This window comes from Lutjanus erythropterus, chromosome 5, assembly GCF_056507025.1.
Source record: "Lutjanus erythropterus isolate fLutEry1 chromosome 5, fLutEry1.hap2, whole genome shotgun sequence".
NCBI classification, from domain to species: domain Eukaryota; kingdom Metazoa; phylum Chordata; class Actinopteri; order Lutjaniformes; family Lutjanidae; genus Lutjanus; species Lutjanus erythropterus.
In genome coordinates, this window is record NC_139321.1 from 32,536,414 (window position 1) to 32,563,952 (window position 27,539).

Below are 27,539 nucleotides of genomic sequence, written 5' to 3' on the forward strand. Positions count from 1 at the left end.
CAAGGAGAATAAAACCACATTCTGTTCTGAGTGTTCTAAGCAGCAAAAAGACTCAGGATTACAAACATTTTAACAAAACTCAAACTCAGTCAAAACGGCAAACCAACAATTACACATAAATAGAGAAGTGCACAGAACATTAATTAACATCAGCAACAGTGACAAACCTTTTTTCAGTGCCTGGGGCAAAATGAAAGCAAAAACAAAAAAAATAAATAATTGATTGGGTATGGTTTCACGTATGTACTGGAATGACATTTGCACAGGGGACTGCTGATTGGAAAAAAATGCATTTTTTTGCAGAAATCACAGGGATTGGTTGAATTTGCTTTAATTGTTGCAATTGCAACTTACTGGAGGGACTGTTCAAAAAGTACACAAGGCAATTAAATGCATCATATAATAATAAGAAAAAAAAAGTAAGGGTGCTACTAAAATTAAAGCAGATCAATGTTTACCAAGCGTAGTAGGATGGTCTGATCTTACCATTTAGTGTTTGAGTTTAGCAGTGAAATGACTGAGGACATGAAAGAATGTTTATATCTGTTGATTTTGGCAAGCAGTATTTAAAGTGGACACCCTTGGGCAAGGTCTGAAATTCTGGGTACAGGTGATGAGTGCCGTCAGAGAGGATGGACTCTAACCCATTGTTTAAGAACTGATCTTACTTGCAGTGTGCGTGTGTGTGAGTACATGATGTAGTACATTACCTTCTCGTGGATTTCCTGCGTGGACTGGGCGTCACAGAATGCCACAGTCGCCACGTCTTTCAAGATGGGCATCTCCACAGTGCAGTCGCGTCCGTCCAGTAGCGCCACAAGGGGGCGTGGGTGCATGGGCCCGTTCATAATGGGTGGCCTGATGCCTACACAAACACACACAAAGAAAAGACAGAAAAGGTGTCAGATGGACAGAACAAAAGTGGGGACAAAAAGGACAGAGCAACATTGACAGAAAATAGTTTCATTATCAGAGGCAGTGTAAAATTACATTTTATCAGCATCATTTCATATTGTTATGATGAAACACCTCCAATCTCACTCATAGAAATTAGAGATCTTATATTGGGAAAAAGGTCATTTTTACTGTGTGTATTTTATTAGACCTGCAGGCATGCATTCGCTTTCTTGGAAACATCTTTAAGCATTTCCTCAGATGTTGTCAGTTATGAAATCTAAAACTAAAAAGATATGCTGTTGCTCCTGGGGACAGACGAGGTTCTGCTTCAAATGCATCCCATAATGTTTCTGCTCCGGACTGATGCAGTTGCTATGACAACTGTGACAATAAGTATGGAGGGGAAAAAAAGAATTTCCGGGAGCAGCTGTCTATCTGCCACACAGATAAGTCCTGTTGTGAGAAGTTATGTTTCACAGCTGTTTTTCGCCTCATTACTTTAAAAGAATTTATTGTTTCAGTTAATTCTTACTGATTTTTTAATTGAATTGAATTGGTTTCTGACTTTTTGAAATAGGGCTGCCAATACCTGAGTAAGTGTGAGCCCTCCTTCAGCCGTTCTACAGGATGTTTTATTAAATCTTCTCTTCGGGTTAAACCATTACCCTGAGAGTTCTGCCAGGCCTTACAGGAGGATAAGTGACCTATAAGAAGGCGGATAGACCTCACTAGTAAGCCTTTGTTAAGCTTTAGCAAGAGCAGTGGTTGATGGGAGCTGCATTTATTCTTTTTCCTCATTTCCCTCCACTGCTGTCTTCTTGGATGTGTGTCTCCTTTCAGCTAACTAAACAGTTAATCATTCCAGATCACTGATAGACAGACTGACTGAGGACCAAGATATCAGAAAGACAGACAGATGTAGATTCAGAGTGTATGTAATTGGGTCTCTTTGACATGCAAAGTTTTGACAGGCCACTAAAACAGTGTAGATGAAATAAGTGCAGAATTGAGCCTGTTTCTGCTGATGCTGACTGTACCCATCATTCAACCCTGACTTGTTTCCATCTGAGATGTGCCGGCTGACATCTCACATAAGCAAACACCTCGTCATCTCACTCAAAATATTCCTCCTAAAACTTTTTTTTTGTGACTCAGACTTCCAGATGGATATACAGTTGGTTTTTACCTCAGGATTTATGCTATTTTCCAGTTGCATGGGCTAACATCATGAGAAAGTAGCCAAATTATTAAACCAGTCATTTCAAAATCAGCATTCTACGGTCTCTACAATATTTGGAATGCCAAGGATCCCTGAGAGTCAGACTGTGGACAGAAGTTTGGCAGCTCCAAACCCGCAAATTAGTTTGGAAACTATGGGCAGGGAAACTGAGTAACACTCTTCCCTCAGCAGCTATTATTAAGTGGCCTACTCTATGAGTGAAATGAATTAAGGGGAAAATCCCTGCCAGAATCATACTCAAACAATACATATCATGATCTGATTTTCAGTGCTTTCCAGTTTACAGAAGCATAATTTACCCATCTTCCTCTACTCCATCTGTTGTATATTCCTACTTGAGTTAGTGAGTACATGTTTTCCTGAAGAAAAGGTGTGAACATGTTGCATTCACACAATGATAAAGATACCTTTTGCAAATGCAACATGTCTTGTTATTGGACTTTTTTTTTATCTGTCACTCTATTTATGCCAGGTGTTCTTCTTCTGTGTCCTGGCACATTATCTGCAGGAAGAAAAACATGTTAATGTAAGGTGTAAGTCATGGCATGGAATAGGATCTGATCTGCCTGACCACATCTGGACATCTGGCAAATCTGGCTTGTGTTATGTTTAGATCTTTGTAAATGAAATCCATACAATGTGCTGACATCCACACACAGCATAAGATTGATGCAGATATGTGATTTTAGCTAACATAGAACATAGATTGTTGATAAAATTTAGAGAACGAGCAAGCAAGAAGACTGGAAGAGACAGGCCTCTAATTCCTGATTATACATTTATTTTCTGCCATGAAAGCCCCAAAAGATGTGTTATTCAACAAGGCATACGCTGTTAACAAGACATATAAATACATGCAAAGTTGCTGTGCTGTATGTTAGTAATGCCACTGAATGAAGCTGTGTAATGCAGTTACAGCAGTGCAAACTGTACACATTGCATTGCCATGGGAACCTCAGTTGATGATGCAGAATTTTTTTTTTTTCCCTTGTTTGCTTCAGGTCATATTAACACTGCAGCAGATCATCCACACACTGACAGAACGATGAAGCAGCTACAGACACTTTGAATGATGTTTGTAAGCTTGATCCTGATATGCTGCCAAGTCTGTTTTACACTGCTGATATTGCAGCTCAAAACACTGATTAAAAAATTGATTATGCCCTTATGACTTTATTAGGATTCCCATTAACACCAGCATAGACATTCGCTATTGTTCCTGGGGTCCACACACATACAGTCATGCACACTTATACACACAACAACCACATAAACACAACAAACATAACAGGTTATCTCATTAAATTAACAGTTAAGTAAATAAGGTAGAGAAACAAATTGTCATCCCATACAACAGAAATTAAATCAATCACAAATCCTCCACAAATCATACCAACTTGATCCTTTCATATGCACATACATGTATAGTCCTTCATAATGAACATAAATCATGATCAGAATGACCATCTTAAACAATGTGTTTATTCGTCCGGTGCTTTCACACATTAGATTCCAAGAAATAGGTCTATCTATCTATCACAGATATTATTCACGAGCATTTGTTTTACATTGATTTTGTCAGAAACTAAAGTGATTTCCAAGTATCCTTCGTAATGAGACAGTGTTAGATTTCAGTATCATGTTTAAATATGCTGTGTCAGGTTTAACGTTTAATGTGCAGTTTTTACATTAGAAATAAATGGCGGGCATTAAAAGCACATTGAATTGCTTAGTAATGACAGCAATCTCCTCGTGCCTTATTTGTGGCAACAGCATTGCTTTTTGCTGTGATATATTTTTTTATATTCTCTATATCTCCCCATTAAAACAACCTGTTCCTCTTGACTGAAGTAGGAAACACACAATTGTTAAGAACGGTTAAATGATGCACCAAACTCTCAACCATACTCGTTATCTCTAAATAGGGTTTTAAGGTTTTGCCAAACCATCTCATGCAAAGAAAACCTGCTTATGTTGGGTTTCCTTCATAGTACGGCCCCAGGGCAAACTGATAAAATATCTTTATACAAAGAAAGGAATAACTTAATGTATTTCATTTGCTGAATTCACAAGAAGGGACAAACAACTAAGAAAATGTTGTTTACTAAGTTTGCCCTATATCAACAACTCATAAAAATCTGTTCTTTTAAAGGGAGTCTGGGGCTGATTTGCTATCACCTCATATTACATCACCCAGGTTTTGCTCTGGAGGATAGAGATCTGATCTTGTTGGGGATAACGAGAATGCATTAAAAATATCATGTGTAAATGCAAAGTCAAGCTCGGTTACAGATCCCATTTTAAAACCAGGTGTAAATCTCTGTATCTCTATTATGCAATTGATTGATGCTGTGGTCCAAGACATCACTTCTTTCTGATTTTAGAGGCCTGAAATTTGGCATCAGAATTTTAAACAGCAACATTTTGAAAGATCAAAATGTGTTGACATAATGTCACATCATCCACATTTGGCCACTTACTAATAGCTGTTTTTGTAGGGCATTTTTTCAATTGTACCTGCTCCGATAGAGCAGCTCAGTGACTAGAAGGTGAGGATCTTGTTGTACATTTGGGCATTTCCCAAGACTGAGTATAACTGCATGAATAATATGAATAAGAAGCAGGGAAGTACTGAACCAAAAACATGCAATAAACCTCCCTGAACAAATGTCGATGGATGATCTTCCTCTCTCTTGTGTGAAATGCTGTCTTAGAGAGAAAATTCTTATCTAAAGAGATTTAGCTCAGGCTTGCAAATGAAGTGATTTTTTTAACAGACTCTTAGGGAGAGTGAGCCAGAGTGCATGCATGAGGAAATAATGTACACAGTGCTTACGTGCATTTCTGGTTCATGCTTCAGTGTGCTGTTGTGTTCTGGGTTTAGCTCTAATAGAAGACAATTATTCAGAATCTGAATTAAGAGAACAGACATTATATATCTGTATATTTTGAAATGTCAGTATTTAGATTTGAGGTACTTAATAAATGTTGAGGAGAACACTTTTACAATACCTCACTGCTCCTTTAAAAATAATCCTTTTTAAACAACATGCTTATGGGCTATTTTTAAATTAGCATGCATATACTCCCTTCTGCATGGATCTCACAGCAGTAGAGCAGAGCGTGGGAGAGTAGAGCCACGTTACTGTAACTATAGAATATGTTAGTGTATAGATTAAGGTTCAGGAATTCAACACTGACATCTATTTTCTGCGGGTGGATGTGGCGGTTCCATATTGTTTTAGTTTTATTTACATGTGGTTTTAGGTTGCATCGTGGCTGGAACCAGAAATGTACAGGCTTGAGCCTTGCATTAGCATTTAAGAAACTTATTTGTAAATACTTACTTAATTCTAAGTGACAGTATTGTGTGAATGTTAAGGGTTGCAGTGCAAGCTAAATGTCTAAAATTCTAGTTCCTACCCCGGTTTTGCTTACAGCATGCAGTACTACTGTAGTAGTGTGTCTCAATTCACCATAATCGGATGAAGATAAAAACTAAATTGGCTCTTCTGAATGGTTTGAAGCTTTGAAACTTCATACATGTTGACCTTTGAAATATGAATCAACATTTGAATTCCTTTTTTATACTATTCAATGTTTAAACCCAGTACTTCTGCAGAGTTGGGGAAATAGCTGTTAATTAAGCCAAATATCGCTATCGAATGCCAGAGTTGCTGGTCTACTGCTGCCTTAATCTCTTAGTTTGTTTGTGTTATTATGTGACTTCTGTGATTCTGAACTAACTTTTTTAAAACAGAAGTCACACAATAACACAAAGAAACTAATAGTTCAAGGCAGTGGTTGACCAGCAACTCTCTCTGCTCCGTTCTGCATGTTAAAATGACTGATTTTGCCAATGGAGATTGGATGTTTTGTAGAGGGTGATATTTGGCTTGTTTAAAAGTGTTTGCCTGTTGGAAAAGTGTGTCTGACAGCAGAGTTAAGGGGAGAATATATTGTAAATATAGCATACACTTAAACCAACATTGATTTGTTTTTTTAGACGGACCTTTTATAAGTGAAAAGTGAAGTGAAATACCTTTTGCTGCTGACCCTGTCCACAGCACTGCATTACTTCCATGCTGGTGCTTTGCTGCTTTGCTTGTCCAAATGTGCTGACTGACATAAACTATAGGTAATACACTGACTATTGATATGTATCTCATACAACATTACATCACATAATTCGAAATATCCCTTTAACAGCGTGGTCTAACAACAAACAGACAGCACCATAAATTACATTTATAATGACAAAACTAACAAGCTATATCCTCTTTTAATCTCATATAATCTTATGAATCACTCTATTCAAATTGAGGATTTTGTTCAAAGATTTTTTATTTTTTTAGAATGGATATGACAGCAGACATTTGAAGCCTCACTCACAAACTTCAATAAATGTAAGATAAGACATTTGGTGCAGCCCTACTAAATTTAAGGATTATAAACTGTATTTTTTTTCAGCAGTCAGAAACTGCATAGAAGCAAAAATAGCCCACAAGTAAACGCAATCCATCACTCAATTTCTGTATTATCTTCTTCTCTTCATCGTCAGATTACAGCATGAAACCTGATCTGATGAATCAGCGCAGAAAGACCAATAAGATGAAACTCAAATCCTGCTCACAATGCCTTATGTGGGCTGGTAAAACATTAGCTTTCCATAATGGGATTTGCCTGGAGGCCATTGCACTTACACATCAATACAAAATCGATGGTGCATAGCTGAGAAATTGGAATTCAACGACAGTAAAAAGTACTCTCAGGCTTCAACACAACCTTCATTGTAACTCAGATGAACTGTAAGTAGCACAGTTGCCCGTAGGTGCTGCACTCAACAGTATACTGGCCTACAGACTCATCTTTTATAAGATTTCAATGAAAAGAAAACCTCAGGGACAAAGTGTGATTCAGAGATGGTGAGTGTAATGAAACAGGCGTGATGTTCACTTGCACAAAATAATGAAATCTGGTCAGTCTAATCCGTTGTGCAGCAGCAGTGGCGTTTTTGGAAAGTAGCAGAGATTCCAGACATTTCTCCGGCTCACACTTGGTCAGAGTGAGGGAGGAAATAGCTCTCATTCCAGCACCAAGCATGACCTTGGGAGGACCAGCACTACTCACTGCTGAGTAGTACTACATGATAAAACACCCGTTCATCCTCTCACTATCTCTCCCACACACACACACACACACCAAAACCTCAGTACAACACTGTAAATATTAATTCACACTCTTCTCCTATCACACAAACTCAAATGGCCATTATCTCCCGGTCTCTTTTATTTAATGTATTTTCTCGCTTTCTAGCCACATTAAACACTCATTAAATTCTTCATTATATTAAATAATTGCTTAGACTTTTCTCTCACTTCCTAAACTCTAAAACCTCATCCATCTCTTCCATCTCTACTCCCGCTCTCTCATTATATTCAGTACTCCAGTGCACTCCCCCCTCTTCTCTGTGTGTCTACCCCCCATAGCCCCAGGGTTGGGTGACTGCTGGGAGCTTTCACAGTGCAAACAGGCCTCCTGATAGCCAGCGGGGGCCACTGCTCCAGCTCTGCTCTTGCCATCTATCCAGGGTTTGTTTCAGATTCACTGCTGTATTTGGTAAACATTTTGAAGCAATGCAGCAGTAGTGATTTGCAACCAGGGCAACATCAAGAAATGGAAAAAAAGTTTTGTTGGTAATAATTATTCCCTAAAATCAACCATCTGCATAGTAACAACCCTGCTTTTGCAATATGTGCTTAAGGGCCTGGGACACTAAATGACTTACCCCCTCCAATATGAAAATTGCATCCCTCGGAAAATTTGCAATCAGACCAAAATGACGCTAAAGCCGTTTGAGTGACATTTAGAGATGGAAAAAGCATCTGCCAATGACTGCTGGGACTGAATCATGCGAGCCAGTGGGAAAGCCCTGCAGCCTGCCTGCATCCAGCTGTCATTGACCCGCTCACAAGAACAGCTGGATTTTTGTCCCAGAGGAAGGAGACAATGTTTTCCGACTGTCAGTCAACAGAGACAATGTCAGAGATCAGCAATTTTCATGTGTTTAAAATGAGCAGGTCACCGGGAAGTCTGCCAGCTTCAATAGAGAGTGAGCTGCCAAAACAAGCTGCAAGTCACTGGTTATGACCGACACCAAAGAACCACAATAACAGTGTATCACAACACACACTCTTATAACAAAGGATTTCATTTTTACAGAACATGGTCTAGTTTTGTAAAGCAAATACTGAAGTATAAAACAAGTATAAATTTGCTGCTTTTCTCTGTTTTATTTTATATAATTGTAAAGTGAATGTCTTTGGGTTTTGGACTGTTGGTCGCACAAAAAAAGGTATTTGAAAACACAATCTTGGGCTTTAGGAATTTGTGATAGGTATTTTTCCCTGTTTTATGGATCATAAGGGTCATGGATTAATCAAGACAGCACTTAGCCATTTAATAAATTATAAAAATGGAGGTAAGATGATAAATCTTTTCACCAACAATTTTGATAATCAGTATAAATGTTTAGGTTAGTTATTCCTCTAAAACATAAAGATTTTCTACATTTCTTGATATTCAGTTTGCTGTCATAGAGGAGTAAAGACACCAAAAACAATTCACAGTTAAGAAGTGAGAATCAGAGATTTTTTTTTTGCTTACAAAAATTACTCAAACTAATATTTTTTTTTTTTCCTTTTTCTGTGGGGGTAGATTTAGGAAAAGATAGTGTTTTTGGTTAAAATAGCTACTTCCTTAACACAATCAGAAAGAGCCATTGAGTGTCAATCTCAGATGAGAACCGAACCCCAGTCTCCTGAATGAAAGTCCTGTGTCTGACCCACACACTGTATCAGAAGTATCAGGGCATCAGGAACATTTTACACTGTGACCTCCTCCCAGTGCAGACTTTCTTGCTCCTTACACTACATTTGTCCTTACTACTTTGAAAGTTGTGCCGACTGTCAATAAAATATTGACACATTGTGTCCAAACGATATACACAAATCCATAGATTATTATCCACCTATTTCCTTAGCTGCCATGATACTGGGCTGGACAGATCAGGGTTCAACATTAATGTTTGTTTTCACAAGTAGTTCCGAAATCAACTTGCCTATATCAGTTTTTCCTTGCCTCTGTACAAACTGCTTTGTGAGCAGTTAACAATTAACAACAAAGGACTAGAGATAATTTTCATGTTTAATCTAGGGCTGCAATATCTATAAAATATCAGAAAATAGTAAAAAAAATGTGTATCTCAGTTTTTCAGTGCAAATACAGTGAAAAATATATTTGTCTGAAAACAGCCTTTTCTGCCATTTTTTCATTAGATTAATCAATTTAATGATGTAACTCTGAGATGTAGTAGATTGTGAGTTTTACTTGCCCCAGACAAGCGGCTCATCCTTATTGTTGAGCCCTACAGATAATTGTTAGTTGCAGCACTACATAAATGTCAAGCATGTATGTTGTTTAATTGAAATTAAACTGATAAACATCTCTCACTTTCACAGTCAGCACATTTCAGTCTATTCAATCTACAGTTCACAAACACCTCTACAAAACATTTTCAGTTACTGCCAGATATACCCACACTACTCGCTGCTGTTACATGTTTTTTTGGTTCTACAGTTCTGAAATAAGGTCAGACTTCCTGAATTAAATTAAGTGCCTTTGCGACTGAACTGAAAGTGAACCCCGGCGAGACAACACGTTCACATTTCAGCTACACTGTTTGTATTTTTCCCTGTGCGGGAAAGAGAAGAGAGGAGAGCGTTGCTGTCGGCACCTGTGATCAGTCAGTCGCCTGCGACTGTAGCAACCAACCACTGAGCCACAGCATGGCTGATTTATGATGTTACTGGCTCTAGTGGCATGCAGCAACATGGCGTGGCGAAAAAGCCCCCCATATCCTCGTCTTTCACCCCCTCAGTGTTGATCTCGCCTTCCCTTTATCTCTTGTTCCTTCATTTTCAGATCTCCATCTCTCATTTCAGTCTCGATTCCCCAGGCTTTCTTTATCTCCCTCACTATTTCCTTTTCCTTGTGTCCCGTCCATCCCTCTAAGAATGAAAAAAGCCACGTTTTATATCAATGCTGTATGTATATGTTTAAAAACGGCTGGATATCCAGGTACAAAGTGTTCAGGTTTGGCTCGATGTCTCTGCAGTATTTTATTCATTCTTTTTGTCGTCTGTCTCTCTCTCTACCCACACTTTAGTTCCCAGGGAGGAAAGAGGAGTAGACACATCCCTCAACACCAGTGCTCCCTCCTCCATATGCTCTCACACACAAACACACACATACACTCTGCCCCACCCACATATACAGAAATACAGGTGCATGCTCAGCACACAAATCTATGCAGGTTGACATGACTAATATGCAGTGATACACGATACATACAAGTGCTTACACGTAGAAATAATCACTTTGTAGGTCTCCTTTTCTCTCACACACAGACCTGTTTACACGTACACGTATGCACATATACAAGGTCTTAATTTGTATGTACCGACTGTATCAGCATGCCAGTTCAGGTTTGTCTGCTTTTTGTTCCAATTACTAAGACACCAGCAGCAAAACAGACAAAGAGATACAACAATGTTCGGAAGCTGCCTCGTTGCAGTGACCAGTTCAGAGACAAAAGCTGCATTTACATGGAGCCTAATACTCCACTGATAATCAGAATATAATAGCCCAATAAGAGAGAATAGAGCAGATAGAATAAAAATGTCCCACCTCAGTGAGCAGAGAGACCAGCCTGATTGGAAGGATTTTTCAGCAGGGTTGAGAGGGGTGGCGTAATCTGTTCAATAGGGAAATATCAGTGCCTAATGACCACGTAAATGCTTAATCCAGTCATTTCTATATGGTTATATAATAGGCCTGGGCAGGAAAACAATAATGATATGTATCAGCAATAGACATTTCATCAATAAGAATATTATAGCAACAAGAAAATTGTTCAGTAGTTTCAATGCATTAAATGTAAACCACAATGAAAGCACATAAATATGCCCTAAAGGTCTGATTGTTTGTTTTTTATGAAGTTTATTACTTGTGATTTCTGTCTAAGACTTATGCCTCAACGGTCAAAATGGTTATTTTTTCAGCAAATTAGATGTTTCATGATGGGCAGAACCACTTTCCAGGTGTCAGAAAGTTATATTCTCATGAAATGTTTTGGGGCATGTAAAAGCATTTCTTATTAGATCATTTTATCTAGCATCCATGTGGCCAATTAGACTGGGATCTCTAATCATAATAATTTCAATCAGGTTGATGAAATATTGTCCATGTAACCACAGCTTAAGTTTGAATATGCAGATTTTAGTTCCAGTTTTTCTGTTAATCCACCTCTTTGCCTGAGCAAAGCTGACAACCTGAGTATATTTATTGATTTCTCAGTTTTAAGTCATTCTACCTGCTTTTTTCTGAGATAGAATGTGAATAGGGACCAGTTATGTGTTGAAAGCACAATCAGCTTTTTACTAAGTACTGCATAGGTCTAGATCAATAAAGCTATACCGCGGTAGTAACCCCCCCACCCCACCCCCCAACACACCTCTGCACTGCATCAGAGAGCAGAGGGTATCAGAAACATTTTACAACAGTAATTGTAACCTAACCTAATTAAGTAAGTATGGAGCATTTCCATTTCTATTTTTAAATACATTTATTTAATAAGATTTTGCAGCAGTTTTTCCAAATGCATACTTGCATACTGTCATATTTCGCTGAAAATAGTATGCACCACGCATACTATTAGTTTCAAACTAAGATATCCTAAAAAATCTCACACACTGTTTTAGTATACTAAATAGAATGTTAGTATGGATTTTGGACATAGCCTAAATACAGGGTTCTTATGGGTGCTGGAAATGCTTCAACATGTAATTGCATTACTCTCATAATAAATCGCTGTCTGACTGAACATTTCACTTTTTGGATAAACAACTGAAATAAGTTGGAGAGAGCCTAATTGCTTTTTCCTTTTGCACAAAATGAAGATGACTCCGCTCGAGCCTTGCTTGCCACTCTGCTTGTGTGGCTACACTTAATGTGATCTGTCAGTCTTTGTTGATTTGCCCTCTGATGGAACAGCGAGTGGGAGGCTAACAGACAACAACATGCTGGGAGGTTGCTCTTTCAATTAGCCAAAAGTGAAAAGGACTTTACTGAATTTGAAATTATTTATCTAGTGATTGTTTTATATTGTCTCAACCATGTTATATATAATGCCAAGTCTGCATAGACACAAGTGACATTTTGCAACATTCTGTACACATAATTTTGACTGTTTAAAGCACAGTCACATCTGATTTATTGTGATGGAAAAAGTAGAGAGCCTGATCATTTTGAGCATATTTGTGTATATAAATATGTAATTTACCATGGCTGTAAAGTGCTGGAAAAGCTTGAATATGTGCTTTGAAAATGCTTGAAAAGTGTTTGAACTTGACTTTGGTAAAGGTGTAGGAACCGTCTAGAAGAAAATAGCTCTTAGTGCTCTACACAATCCAGTGTGATGGGTGTCACCTGAAGGCGCTGTTCATCTGTAAGCTGTCATGAACCAAAAAGGTTAAGAAGTACTGGCTTCTGCTGGCAAAACTTGCACTACAGGAAATACTACTGTACATGTAAATACAGGCTGTAACTGGATTATTGTATGGCCGTCTGCCTGTTATATTGGATTAACTGTTAATATGCAGAAGAAAGTCACAATCACTTTGAGGGTTCAATTGGATTGGGGTCAGTTTGGATACTACTGTGGATATTAATGGATTATTATTAAGACTACGAGGCATTTATTGTATTATAGATTAAGGGTCCCCAGACTGGCGTCTCAGGGCCCACAGGGGTTTCCCCAGTAAAATGAAAAAATAGTTTAATTTCACACATTTATTCATTATTCATTATTATCAGAGTTGATTTATTAGTCAGTATAACTGTTTCTTATTGTTTGAGAGTTTGAATAGGGCCTAGTCGAGAGTATTCAGTCTGCCTAGTTGAGATTTATTTTGTACCCACTCATCGATGAGTGATCATAGTAGATCCACGCACATTTATTCTACCACATTTGATTTTGTTTTCAGATCTGTGATGAAAAAAAAAGATACTGATTTTAAACAATGACACAATTAAACTTACTGGCTGTTCAAAGCCTCTGGTAAATTGTCTTGGAATGCATGTATGATATCAAAGCTGAGTGTCTCATTAAGCATCCACAAAAATCTGAAATGAAATAAACATTCATAATTATTAGATATAGTTATGAACTTTTCTCAAGACTGTGTAGACGTGGCAGATCACGTTTTGTTTGACATCTCCCTCAGGAGTACCGGACATGGAAGCTAACTGTCCTGTGGACGTGGTCAGCAGCAAATCTTATTTCAGCCTCCTAAAAAAATCAATATCATTTTGCTGGTCACAGAACATGGGAGTTGCTGGTCTACTGCTGCTTTGATCGGTTAGTTTGTTTATGTGGTTGTGTGAATTTGGTGTTAAAAGATTAGTTTGGGTCCGAACCACAGTTACTTGCTGTGGATCAAGGAAGTGGTACAGAAGCAACTGCCTTGTATTGCAAGGTAAAAGTAAGGTTTTTGTTAAAGAAGTCTAGAGGAATGTAACATCCTTTGTTCTCCAGTGTTGAGGTGGCCCAGACTCAAGGGGGCAGATTAAGTTGGAGCAGTTTTTGTTGCGCCCCTTTGAAAAGGACAGCTGACGTACATTCTTTTTTATGATTGGTTGACAGAAATAGTAACCTTCTTAATAAATCACTGTGCATAACCACGCCTAATTCAAACCCAATATCATGAAACCTGACAAAATTTAGAATTTGGATTAAACTCATTTCTAATACTATTATGTAAATTACATAGTTAGAAGGCTTTTGTGGATTTGGGTTTCCAGTGGCTTTAAAATGATACTCACCCAATAAAATATTACTGTACAAGCCTTTTAGTGCAGACAATGGATATAAATTTGTGTGCGATGACATCAATAACAAAACTGTCCCAGCTTGTGGCTCACTATCTCAGAGTGCCTGCTGCATGGTTACCAGCTGTGTGAGTTGTTTCAGCTGCACATCATACTCTAAACTGACTCACTTGACTCTGCTGACATATAAATTAATAACAACAGACCATGTTTCTCAGTAATTCATGCTTTTTTAAAAGATCTATGTTGAATCATAGCCTACCCTACTAATAGTTGTTTTGGGATGTTACATTGTGGGCCTGTTATTTCTTCTGCAGTGCTGTTTAGCCACCTGTCTAGACTGTCATGCTTCTCAATTACATTTCCCCTTGTGAATAGTGTTTCCCACTAAAATGCACAAGTTGTTTCCAAGTAGTTAACTGCAACTGGCGAGTATCATATTGGCTATCTAACTATCACTGCCTTAAAATGTTCAGCCTTTCAGTAGCAGCTGGTGGATCCTTTCACTGTTGTTTCACCTTTTAGCTCGAGCGTTTTCTTCTGTGCATTGAGTATAATAGACTGTGCCAATGAATAGTTTTCAGTGTGCACAGTATCTTTGCTGAGTGCTTCATGCTTTATTACTAAGTGCTCTCAACCTGCTTAGGTGTGTTTTTTTCACACTAGTCAGGTTCATGACAGCCTGCTTAAATCAGATGCTCATCTGTGATGGTAGTGCAGTTAAAGCATAAATGTATTTACCATATCTTTTGTCTGTACAGTACAGTGGATGTCAGATGTTAAAAAATAAAGGAACCACCATTTAACATTTACAAAACGGATCTGTAGTGCTTGGGATATGTAAAGCTTATGAAAAGTTTAACACAAGACCACACTTAATCGATGAAACAAGTGGTGTGTTCATTGCAGTCATAGCCCATATTTAGTTTGCATCTCGCAGGTGTGTTTCATGATTTTTAAACTAATAGGACAGTGGAAACCTCTTATTTGCCTGAGTCAAATTCATCACTGTAGGTGAATGGTTATTACATTTGTATATCAAATACACTATAATATAGTACTGTAAATAAAAATATAGCTTAGTGTAATCTTGCTGTGCACCAGCCTCAGGTAGCAGCTGGAGACAGACAGGGTACCACATGAGAGTCAAATAAAAAAAAAAAAAATAGAATTACTATTTCACCTTTATTTGACCAGAAAATAATATTTAAATAAAATATTTAAAAAGCTAGAATAATTTGACTTTTTTCTCAAAAGATTATGCCAACTTGATTAATCAAAAATAGTTAGTGATTGATTTAATAATTGTATTAAATTGTAATTAAATTGTATTGTGGCAGACTTTGTGATATCAGGAAATCTAGCATTGTTGTCCAAATAATCAATATAATATTGTATTGTGATGAAAATTGTCATTTACACCGCTATTGATTACTATGAATTGATTATTTCAACAGCATTTTTGTAGGAATGATTCTGTCCCAAGCTTTTTTGAGATACAGTTGATCACTGTATTTTCAAGTGTGGTTCTCTCTAAGTTGGCAGTATGTCACACCATGAGCAGTTTGCTTGATTCTGTCCTTTGACATAATGAAGTGGAACCTCCTGGTGGGAAACTGCCTGGAGTTATTACACATCACTACACCCTTTACCTTGTAATAACCATGTAAGATCATTGTTTAAATTCAAATATACAAGTCAGATTACCCAAACAAATCTTCAACTGAACAATGAGATCACACTTCAGTCTTTCATCCAGCAAACCTGATGTTTGCATGGAACTGACGAGTGTGCCACTGATCGAGGCCTCTATAATCAGATTAGATATGACTCAACACTCATGGATCAGAGGACCCCTGCCTTCCAAAACATGAGCCAACACATCCATCAATCACTTGGATCAACAATGATCGTCACTGTGCGCTGACACAGATCCAATGAACATCTTTAAAAGGGCAAACCTGCCCGAGCCATAACTCAGAGTCGTGACCTTGGGACTCATGAGCTGTTAGGGGCATAGTTAGAGGTGGATATGGTGATCTCTCCTGAGGCGAGAAGGAGAAAAAAAAACACTGGGAATGAAAAAGATCAGAGCTGCAACTTTAATCTTTGATGTCATCAAGAGACACAGCCCGCAGCGTGTTGATGACATCACAGATTTCAATCTGGTTTCTTTTGGGAGAAACCGCCTCTCAAATCCAGACTTAGGTGACCACAGATACAGTGATTCAGCTCCAGGGTGGATGATCATTTATCCTCACACCCTCCTCCTCCTCTTGCTCCACACCCAAACCTCCTCCCATCCCACACACCTCCCTCTTCTTACTCCTTAGCAGCCCTACCTTGATCCCCTTTTTCTAGAAGAGTCTTCTCCAGCCCCTATCATGAGGTGCATCTGTCACCTGTGCGTGAATCTGGCTGTGTGCATGCATGTGTATACTTGAATATGTGTCAGATGAGTTTCTTGGATGTGTGTGTGTGTGTGTGTGTGTGTGTGTGTGTGTGTGTGTGTGTGTGTGTGCATGCGTGTGATTTGTGTGTGTGTGAAGGCAAAGCGCTCTCTGTGAAAGAAGCACAATGAAAGGGAAATATGTGTCATGTCCTTGCTAGCCCTCGAAGGAGAGGGAGATCTATTTCTGTCGCTACAAATGGAGGTGTTCAAGCAGCCTTCAATAGCAGAGATTTGCCTCTTCACTCTCTCACACACTCACATACAGACACACTCACTCACATACACACACACACACACACACACGCTGGTGGGAGCTAGAGAAAAGGCTAACCATTCTCAGAGAGAGGCTCAGCGATAAAAAGAGATAATAGAGAATTAAGAAGAGACGGAGGAGGAGGAGACGGAAAAAGGGAGAGGAAGACAGAGAAGGGGGAGGGGAGAATAATGTAGTTTATAAATATTGACACACACACATACACACACACACACACACACACACACACACACACACACACACACACACACACACACACACACACACAACATAAAAGCAGCACTAGTTATTTACCTAGAGGCATGCCTTTGTTGAGGAGATGTGAGCTTCCCATGGTGTGTTCCCCGGCCGGCCAGCACACAACACAGACCTACAGTCTTCACACAGCAGCACACATGAACAGGAATCCAGTCAGCATATGGCGGCTGTGGCCAGCTACCTCGCTTCCCTTAGTCCTTCTCCCAGCCCCTTAGTGACAAGCATACACATGTGCTCCCCCTCTTTTCTCTCTCTCTCTCTTACTCCCCTCCCTTCCGTCCCCTTCGCTCAGCTCTCTCTATCTGTCTTACCCCTCCCTCCCTCCTTCCCTCCCTGCCTGCCTCTCGTCTCTAGCTCCCTCCCTCACCTCCCCTCCCTTTCTTTCTCACTTTCTATTACAGCAAGTCTTTCTGTCTCTCCTTCTGTCTCTGTCACCTAAAAGCAAAAACCGTGCACAGACACACACCAAATGTAAGCACTGCTGCATTTATGGGAGCAGGAGAGTGTAAAAGAGATGAGGGGGGGCTGAGAGAGAAAGAGACTGTGTGTTTGAGTGTGTGTTTGAGAGAGAGCAAGCAGGAATGGGGAGGAGCCAAAGCTGGCAAAAATTCATCTTTTGTTTCCTGAAAGACGACAGGGAGGAAAAGAAAGAAGAGTTATGCAATTACAATAGCAAGAGAGGAAGAACTTGTTCCTTCTGATATCAGGAAAACTATTACAGAGCTCAGAAAACTAAATTTTAACAAGAACAAGCATGTTGTGACAATATTAGTGTGTGCTTTTAATAAATAATGACAAACCCTACAAAAGAGACTCCCAAACCAAACTTTAGAACTGGTTTTGTTCTTATAATTTTACTTTACTACTACTTACTTTGTGTTTACTTCTGCAGTGATATACATTCAGATCTAAGATCCATATGTGTTCTTTCAGGGCATTCAGACTTGAAAATGTTGTTTCACTAACTCGTGACCGTTAAAGTCATCATTGGACACTACTAAATAATACATTGTTCTTAAAGATGACTATAAATAATCTAGACACTCTACAGGGGTGAATATGTTGTATTTGAAACCCATTTTCATACAAAGACTTAAACCAGTGCATGAATACAAATGTACTACATTTTTTATTTCAAGTAAGGTGGGTGGATAATGTGATATTCTTCTCCTACAACACTAAGTAATTGGTTGACTTTTGCTCCTGATTCTGATCATGTTCTACTTTGAACGCAGCTCTTTGTAGTATATTTATATATTTATTTAGTACATTTATATTTAGGATATTATCATAAAGTAAAGCATGCAAAACTCTATATCATAGTATATCATGCAGTCGTTTATATGTATGCCTATGTGTGTGTGTGTGTGTGTGTGTGTGTGTGTGTGTGTGTGTGTGTGTGTGTGTGTGTGTGTGTGCATGACTTGTGCATGAGCTTGTCTGCATCTTATCTTGCGTACCACTGGAAAAATATTGAAAAAACTATAGAAAATCTATATATAATCTATACCGAGTGATGATTCCTCACTCTTAACTGGCTGGTGGGGGCAGTAATTGATCAACAACTGCTAGTCTAAAACAAGTCTTACCTACTTGCAGTGTTGGGGAGTAACTTGTTACATGTAATTAAATTACAAAAAAAAATGTAATTAAAATCTCAATGTAACTGAGAAAAAAAATAAAAATAAAATTACTGTTACTAGTCAAAATGTTGGTGATATTCTTTTCAGGATACCTGGTGGAAATCGTCACTCTACTGAAGAACCTCTTCTAGTTACTCATGTTATTGTTTTTTGCAGAACTGGAAAAAAACTCTTGCTGACTGTGCTGATTGTTGTTTTAAACGTGTGTGTGCGTGTGTATGTGTGACCATTTAAAAATGTGTCCTGGAGACACCTACTGTAGAACATACAGGTACTACATCTGGCTGTCTGTGGATAGATCTTGTCAACACCATAGCGTCACAACTGCAAGACGCAGTCACGAAACCTTACAGGTGTGTCCTTGAGATCAAAATAAGGGCAGAGTTCAAAGAAGATGTGTGGTCTGACCTATGAGTACTGAGCTCTAATGTAATAATGCAGTGACTGAATACCGATGGGTTAGAATGTCAACATGCTGATAGGTGTCGCGGCTTGTGTGATGTCATCGTCTGCAGTTATTATTTGTCATTGATATGTCTTACCTTGTAAAAAACTTCTCAGCTTTCATGGAGGTCAGAATGCCTCAAAATAATGTTGTATTAAATATTTAAATATATAATATTAACGGATAGGAACTTTTGAATTTTATCCTGTTACAAATCATAGAACTGCTGGTTTAAATGTTCAGTTAATTTGCTTTCATAAAACAAATGGACAATATAGAAAGAATTATATTACTTTCACTGTGGTTTACAGCAGATTACTTTTTTCCTTTAAGTAAATTTATTTGTTTCAACTACTTAAACATTTTCAAATGGTTACACAATGTAATTCATATTTTCTTTGTAAATGCACATTAAAGTGACTAATGCCAAAACTGTGAATTAGGCAATAGTGTGGTCAATTTGAATACCCTAACCCTAACCCTAACCCCTAACCCTAACCCCTCTCTTTTTGGCCTTCTGATTCTTATTCCCCCTAGAAATATATGATATCCATGTATCCATGTTAAATGTAGAACATAAACACTGGAGTACTGATATCAGCAAACAGCATTGTATTATCTATGATAGGGTCACTACATGTCCTTAAAAAGTCTCAGTGTATTTGTATGTAATTCCCATTTACTAATACAATTCCTAGCAAAGTCTTAAATTCTGTTTGGGAAGGTCTTAAATATTTATTTATTGGAAATTCTAATGGTGTTCTAAAATGGTCTTTATCCTGTTACAGCCTTTTTAGGTTTTGGCTAATAAACATCTGGACAAATGTTCTTTAACTCTATTACTTAGCTGACTGATCAGAAGAGTTTGCTTATATTTTCGCATTTGATATTTATTTTTATTGTAAAAAAAAAGTTTAAATTTGATTAAACAGTGACATTAACTTGTAGACAACCTGTAAGACGTGGCGTGTGTTTCTCTTTCCATCTATTCCATCTTTTTTTCCATCTCTTTGGTCTACACCCATGTACCTGCTCAGGTTCTTTCTGTTCTTGCAGTGGTGATGTTACAGTTACACTTGCCTACACTCACGTCACGTCACCACAGTGATATAAGCAGTCCCAGACACCCCCTTAACTGCCATGGCCTAACCTAGTTTAACAGCAATGATAGTTACATCACATCCTCACTATTGGTAAATGTCACAGACAGCCAGTGGGCAAGTTGTTGAAATCCAAAAAGAGGTGGAGGGTCAGGGGGACAGTTGTTTTCAACACTGTCAGTAGGCTGACTCATGACCTCTGTCATATGTTATCACCCGAAACATTCTCATCAATCATTCCTGGCAGCTGCTGGCTTCATTATAAACACCATGATAAAACACATTTAGCTTTAAATTTACTTTTCATCTTCAAAGGAACATGAGCAATGTGCTCCTCCTTGTTTTCTGCTTCATTTAGACAGCAGAACATGGCTGCACATAGTAATTCTGGCTCCCTTTAAAGAGTAGATAACTCTTTGATAAAATAATCCAACTGGAATTTCGCGGCCTCTCCTCTCCAGCTGTTAGGTTCGTCACAATCTCTTAACTCACTCTTGATGGCACTGAGTCAGACAGCAAAGAAATCTGATGGGAATTGTGCCTCATCAAAAGTCAGCAAGGGTACATGTAGAGTAAGGCTCAAAGCAAAATGTTTGGTGTGTTTTGTGACGGCTGCCTGCTAGAGTGCTGCAGGCGAATACCACCAGCACCACTAGTTGGTGTGTTCATTTAACAATGTCCACACCAGATGGGAGAGTCACTGGAAAAGACATGACTCACTCATTCCTCAAAACAAGAAGAAAACACTAAAACAAATGTAACTGCAAAGGTAAAGCAAAAAGTTGTGGTCCAACAAGACAATCACAGGTGACACCATAAGACAATTAATGTGGCTGTGTGGAAGATTTCATTTAAACAACATTAAAAGAGAAATCTGTATTATATTAACTGTAAAAAAAAAAAAAATCATAAAATGACCATGATATGTCATCAGAGATTAAGTAAACATGCTAAGTTGAAATACTCACTTCTCTGACAGCAACTCTACAGCTGTGGTATCCCACTTTATTAATTAAATTTATGTTCTGGGCCAGAATGACTGTTTTGGTAATGTTAATTAATGTTAAATTAAATAAGTGTAATGAATAATGTTTGCCAAATGAGTAAGTGTCTGTTTGTGAGTCATAAGAAATCATTAATAGTAGTCGATCAGAGCTAACCTGAGCAATATTTTGTCCAACTTTCAGAGTAGTGGGCTTTTGGTTTTAGGATAACATGATTAACATTACATTGACAGACAACTTACATTTATAAACAGCTGAGTGACATACTTGCTGTTGTCGATTTATGATGTTGCAATCATCTTGCACTCATGCAGTGGTCCTGCGGCCTGTCTGAGTTTCCCCGAGTCTTAAGAGTAGGGGGTGGGGGAAAACATCTTGCTTCAACTACAGATCATATGTTAAATAGGATTTCAGTCTATTTAATATTCAATCTATGGCTGCAACTCACTGTTTGGACTGTAGTACTCATTTTTGCTCGTGCAGTTGCTACATATTGGTAAAAACACTACTTTGTGTGCAAAAAAAAACCCCATATACATCAGCTTCAGTTATGTATAGAGCTGGCCTCACACGACACATCTCTAGATGCATACAAAATTCACACAGCAGCTCGCAGCAAAGGAGGAAGTTTCAAATGTGTGTCAGAGACAGCAGTGGAGTGGGGAAGTGGGAAAACCCCTTATGTTTGTCATGTAAAATTTGACTTAAAGCAACCCTGTGAATTGCATTCTTCCACTCTGAACAGACTTGAGCCTTTCAGTTGGTTTCAGACATGAAAACATGGTGGCTTGTTCCTTTTCAGAGGACTTTTTTTTCTTTTTGCCATAGCATCAAAAGAGGCATCGAGTATCATTTTTTAATACTGCTGTCTTACCTAAGTTTAAAATTGTGGTATCGTGACAACCCTAACTCAACCCATCAAATATTAAACTGAACAATATCTGCAAATTCAAATGGTTAAACTATTGCCATGCAGTCCATCTCTTAACGTGTAAATATAACAGTGCCAGTAGCATTTCTAACACAGAATAGGTTAAGTGTGCCGGTCCAGTTTCAGTTCTTATACCAAATTCAAACTGACAACATGGAGTCAATAATGTGAGAAGCTACAGGCACATTTATTGTGTTGACAGGGCCGATGGCAACTTGGCAACTCCAACCACCTCTCTTACCACGCAAGAGACAAATGTTCCCCAGGAGATAAGGGAAATGGAAACATGTTCGGTGCTTCTAAATAAGGATGGAGAGAGGAGACGACAGTGTAGCGAGACAATATCTAGACTCCTCTGGCTACACAAGGGAGAAGGATTGGGAGGGGTGAGAAAGAACAAGTAATGATCGGCAGATTATTTAATGCTGCTTATGAAGAAAAAGTGGAAAAAGACAAGAGAAGAAGTGAGGGGAAAAGTAGAAAGATTTCACTTCCTTATAGTTTATCTAAAGGCATACCTCAGTCTTTCATGTGTGCAAACTGAGCAGATATTCACAGGTATGTTGTGTGAGATTGGATATTAACAGTTACACCCTTCCCTCTCCTTATCATGACTCTTCCTCCGCATCTACCTTCTTTCCTCATCTCTCCTCTGTCTGCCTTTCCCATCCTTATTTCTCTCTTTACCTCCTGCTCTTCCATCTGCCCATCCTGCCTTCTGTCTTCATCCCTCCCAAATTTCTCTCAATCTCATTCGCACTCAATCACCCCCCACTACGCATTCCCACAGATCTTTCACTCTCTTTCTCCATCTCCGCCTGCCTCACCATACATCTCCATACCCCCCCCCCCCCCCCCCCCCCCACCTTCCAACCCTTCTCCCTCTCTGTAGTCACTGCAGCGTGTCTAATGGTTCAGCTCCTTCTCAGCAGATCCACCAAGCGGAGGCCAGGCGAGCAGCAGCCCCGAATAACGCCTCCCAACCACTGGCCTTATCAAGACTGACAGCCGGCGAGACCTAGAGCTATCGCTGACACACTCGCACACACGTACACACAAACACACATAATTACAAAGATACACGTCTGCACATATACAAAGATGCGAGCTTGTGCACCGAAAAATAAATGTACATGCAAAACAAATGCAATGACATAGTGTGGCGCAGGTTCAAACAAAAAATGCTGCTGCACCCAAGCGTGCATATACACATATGAAAATGCATGACAAGACACATGGATATGCACACACACACAGCTGGAGATGCACACTGACACTACAGTAGCTTGAAACAAACACATAGTGGCCATTGGACTGGCTGTAAACATGGAGATGCAGACACACACACACACACAGAAAATTGGATTTATGGATACTGACAGTGAGCTGCAGAACAATGTTTATGCCACTACAGAGGAGAGTGCAGATACTGGAGAAACTAGGAATCTAATCTATATAAGGAAACGGCAACCGCCTGACAAATCTAACCCATGTGTAGAGGAGACGGGGGGGAGGACGAAAAGAGGAAGGAGGAGAAAGAATAGCTACAGTAGGACTGAAACAAAAACAGATGAATGGAGGAACAGGTTGTCAGAAAAGAAGAATGAGGGTAAGGAGGAAGAATAGAGGAGAGTTGAGATGAGAGGCGGATAGGAAGAAGAAAGCAGTAAAGAAAAAGCAAATTAGGACGACGCCAAGAGAGTGGAGGAGGATGAGGAGGAGGGTAAGAAAAAGGAAAGGACAACAAATAAAGGAAGAGGAATCATTAATCTGACAGAATGATCTTACATTAGAGGCGCTGTCTGATAGTTAGGAAGTGGTCACCTCCCTCAACAGAGAAAAGGAAAATCCCATTTAAACACATCTAATATCAACCATACTCCTGTGTCTCATTTATGTTAGTTAAACGCTTAAGAGTTAAGTGTTCTTAAATTTTTACTTAATTATAATTCACTGTGGAATACTTTGGGTTGCAACTAGCAATCATTTTTAGGATCAAATTATTCAGTGTCAGAAAATGATGAGAGAATGCCAATCACATACTTCTAAAACTCAGAGTGATGTCTTCATATGGCTTGATTTGTCTGACCAACGGTCCAAAATCCAAAGAGATTCAATTTACTATGTAATAAGGCCTAGCCTTGGAACTGCATGGATCTGAAAGACACAGAGAATAATCAGGTTGGTGTTGGGTTACTGTATACCAAATTTACAGAAGAGGATCATTGCTTTGACTGTCTCAAACAGACTCAATAATATCTATTTGGAGACAAATTACATGTTAATTACATTTTCTTGGCTAAAATACAGCCTAATTTTCCATCATTTTGCTGGATTAAGTTGTTTAAGCTTGCTATTTTATGCTACAAAATGCAAATGTCACTTTGTGTTCGTGTTTGTGTCTGTTCAGAGCCTGGTGGTTTATGTTTGTAATTGTCATTTTTGTGCGGGTTTATAGTTTTAACCATGAGTGAAGAGGAGATTTCCTAAGGGCATTTCCTAAGGGCAGCTGTGTTTCACATATTATTGAGTGCTTTTCCCTCATGTTGGAATATCTTCCTGGCTCTCATTCTCTGCTGATTATCACAATCAGTTATTTTATTTTATTCTCCACAACCATCTGGTGACCCTCTGAAATTACCTCATGACACCCATGGGTGTCCCATACCCCAAGTTGAGAAACACTGTTTTAGTGTATTGTTTAGCTGTAATCTAAAAAGGCCACCACATTTTTTTTTCCTGCACAAAAACAGACCGAGCACCCTTCATGCCCTGATGTGCATGTGGCGCTTTGTTGCTCTTATTGGTCGTAGCACTCAGCTCTAATATACTTATGTATTGGTTCCTAAAAAGGTGCATACGCTTGTTTAAAGAGGAATCACTGTGTGTTAGGCTTATCCTACTCCTAATATGAATACTAATATGAACAACATGAAAAGTGAAAGTGAAAATGCATGCTAAAATATGCCATTTCCATATCAGGGTAAGGTTTAGCATAAGCTGTGAGTTGATAGTTAAGAGCTTTTTTTTTTATAAAAGAGTCCCCAAGTTTTAATACTTATAGCTTTTTTCTAGATGAAATAAACTGCACCAACAACAACTGCTCTGTGTGAAATCCCTCTCAAAGGAGGCAGAAATATCCATTTCTCTGCCAATTTATTCATCAATAAGTAATAATCCCCATGTCACACATACTGTACACACAAACAAAAATAAACACTCATATTAATGCAGTCACACACAAGCAAGCCTTTATACTGTAACTACACACATGCATACACTCATTTCCCCCTTATTTAGCTTGGCTTAGAGTTTTCTCTTCAAAACCTAAACACAGCGCAGAGCCAAGCTGTAAGCACAGCTGCTGCTATCATATAAACTTACACATTTTTACACACATAGACACTGGCAGACAGTCACACACACTACACACAGGAAGCACTTGATATGGGGCCAAAATACATCACAAACCTTGCATCACCTTCCTCTCTGTGTGTCCACTGTGCCACTTTGTTCCAAAGCCGGGTGGGGGTGGGGCATGCAGGAGAAAATGGGCCAATTGTACACGACTACAGCTTGTGCCAGCCAATCAGCACAGCTTGGCACTGGATGGCAGCCAATGGCAATATGTTCACTGTGGCTGGGGGGTGGGTGCTCTCACTCACACAGGAAAAGAAATGCGGCCAGGATATGGAGTGGTGGTGAAGGAGATTCACTGGTTGTACTCATGGACCATAACCTCTATTTTAAATATCTCCAAAGACTAGTAGTAGACTTCTGTAGTATCTGTCCTAATCCAGTCTCTCTTTTACAGATTATTTCATTTCTTTATTACTGGAATAAATTACTGTGATGATGAAAAGAATATTATTCATAGATATTAAATTTGATTTAAGCTGAATTTGAACTATACTCTCAGATAGGATTCTAGATAGACATGCATAATTTTCCCATCAAATGATTGATGAATGAGTTTATTTTGCATAACATACGATTCAACAAGGGTGAATTATTTTACCTAATTAAGCGTGGCTTAACTTTAAAGTATGTTGGACCAAACATTGAAACTAGCTTAAACTTTAGAAGACATTAAATTTAAATTGCAGTTTAGTTTTTAATCTAACCATATATATTACTTTAATCTGTTGCACTAAAACGTAACTTTTACAATAGCTGCCTTTTTGAGGTGGATTGAGCAAATAATCAAGTTCCTCAAAAAAAGTTAAGTCAATTAACTTTATAGGTAGCTCACAAATAATGTAACATTTTATTATTTTTTTTACTAGCTAGCAAAGAATGTAATGTTTTGTTAACTTTTTTTCTCTAGGTAGCAAACAGTATAACTTTCTTATTCAGGAATACAGAGAAGCTGAAATGTAACATTTTCCTCCCCTCTTTTGCACTTACTAGGTCCAGACAGCACTCAACTTTATACATTTATTCATTTATTTGTGTAAATTTGAGTAAGCAAGCCTCTGTGCTGATCAAACTCTGTTTAAGTCTGGTTTACATACATAAAATTGGATTTACCACACAGATTAGTTTTTATAATTGTGCCACAGAGCTCTACTTAATAATTTACTCATTTAAAACCTAGCTTGCTAAACTTTGATTAGAACTAGTCTAAGATTAAATGAATATTTGTTGGTGCAACTCAGTCTAATGAAAATCAAGAGTGGGCTGAGTCTTTCAAAATTGTCCATTTATGCTCCTTTATGTCAGAAACACTGTTGTAAACGAGGGTTTGTGGACATAGTTTTTCACATTAATCAGCTAAGGGCTTTTCTACTATTAAGGACCTGTATATTAACAACCATTTTGCATCTCTCACTCACTTCACTTCATGTGAAATTTGCTCTCCGTCTTAGTCACATTTTTCAGTATCTGCAAAGAACTTTTGACAGTCTCTACCTCACGATGCCCAAACTACTCAAATTTCTTGAATCTTGTGATCCCTACCTCCAAACATTTGATTTACCAGTCTGTTTGTCTTTTATCTCTGGTAACCTCCCTCTCTCCACGTTAAACAGATATGGATTAACAAAACAGTTGTGGAGATCTGAAATGAGTTATGAGGGAAAAGGTTAGGTTGATAGAGCATGCTCTATCGTTGCTCAACTCTTTCCGTCTAAAGTCATCCGTTGGCTGCACTTTTCCACCAAAACTATGAAGAGAATCTTTCCTTCTGTCTCGGGTACCTGTGATAAGTGCAAGTCAGGTGACAGTGCCCTAGGCCGTCTTCTCTAGTCTTGCCCCAAGCTCAGCAGTTTCTTGGATGACATTTTTCATTTGTACAGTGACATATACAGCAGACAGCTAATCCCTGATAGCTTCTCTGTGATATTG

At 38.6% G+C, this 27,539-nt stretch overlaps 1 protein-coding gene across 2 annotated transcripts in view; it reads right to left on the reverse strand.

Moving 5' to 3' along the window:
- Positions 1–25,703, reverse strand: part of LOC146327189 (C-terminal-binding protein 1) — a 40,289-nt gene extending 14,586 nt beyond the window's left edge. Inside the window, exons 1-2 of one of the 2 annotated variants that reach the window (XM_084719666.1) lie at positions 25,665–25,703; positions 711–865 (exon numbers count right to left, since the gene is read on the reverse strand). In XM_084719666.1, coding sequence (XP_084575792.1) covers positions 711–865; positions 25,665–25,671 — 162 coding nt within the window. In that variant the 5' untranslated portion in view covers positions 25,672–25,703. Of the gene's footprint in view, positions 1–710; positions 866–17,106; positions 17,354–25,664 lie in introns of those variants that run through there. The other variant, XM_084719665.1, reaches the window with a different exon arrangement.
- Positions 25,704–27,539: the final 1,836 nt, after the last annotated feature.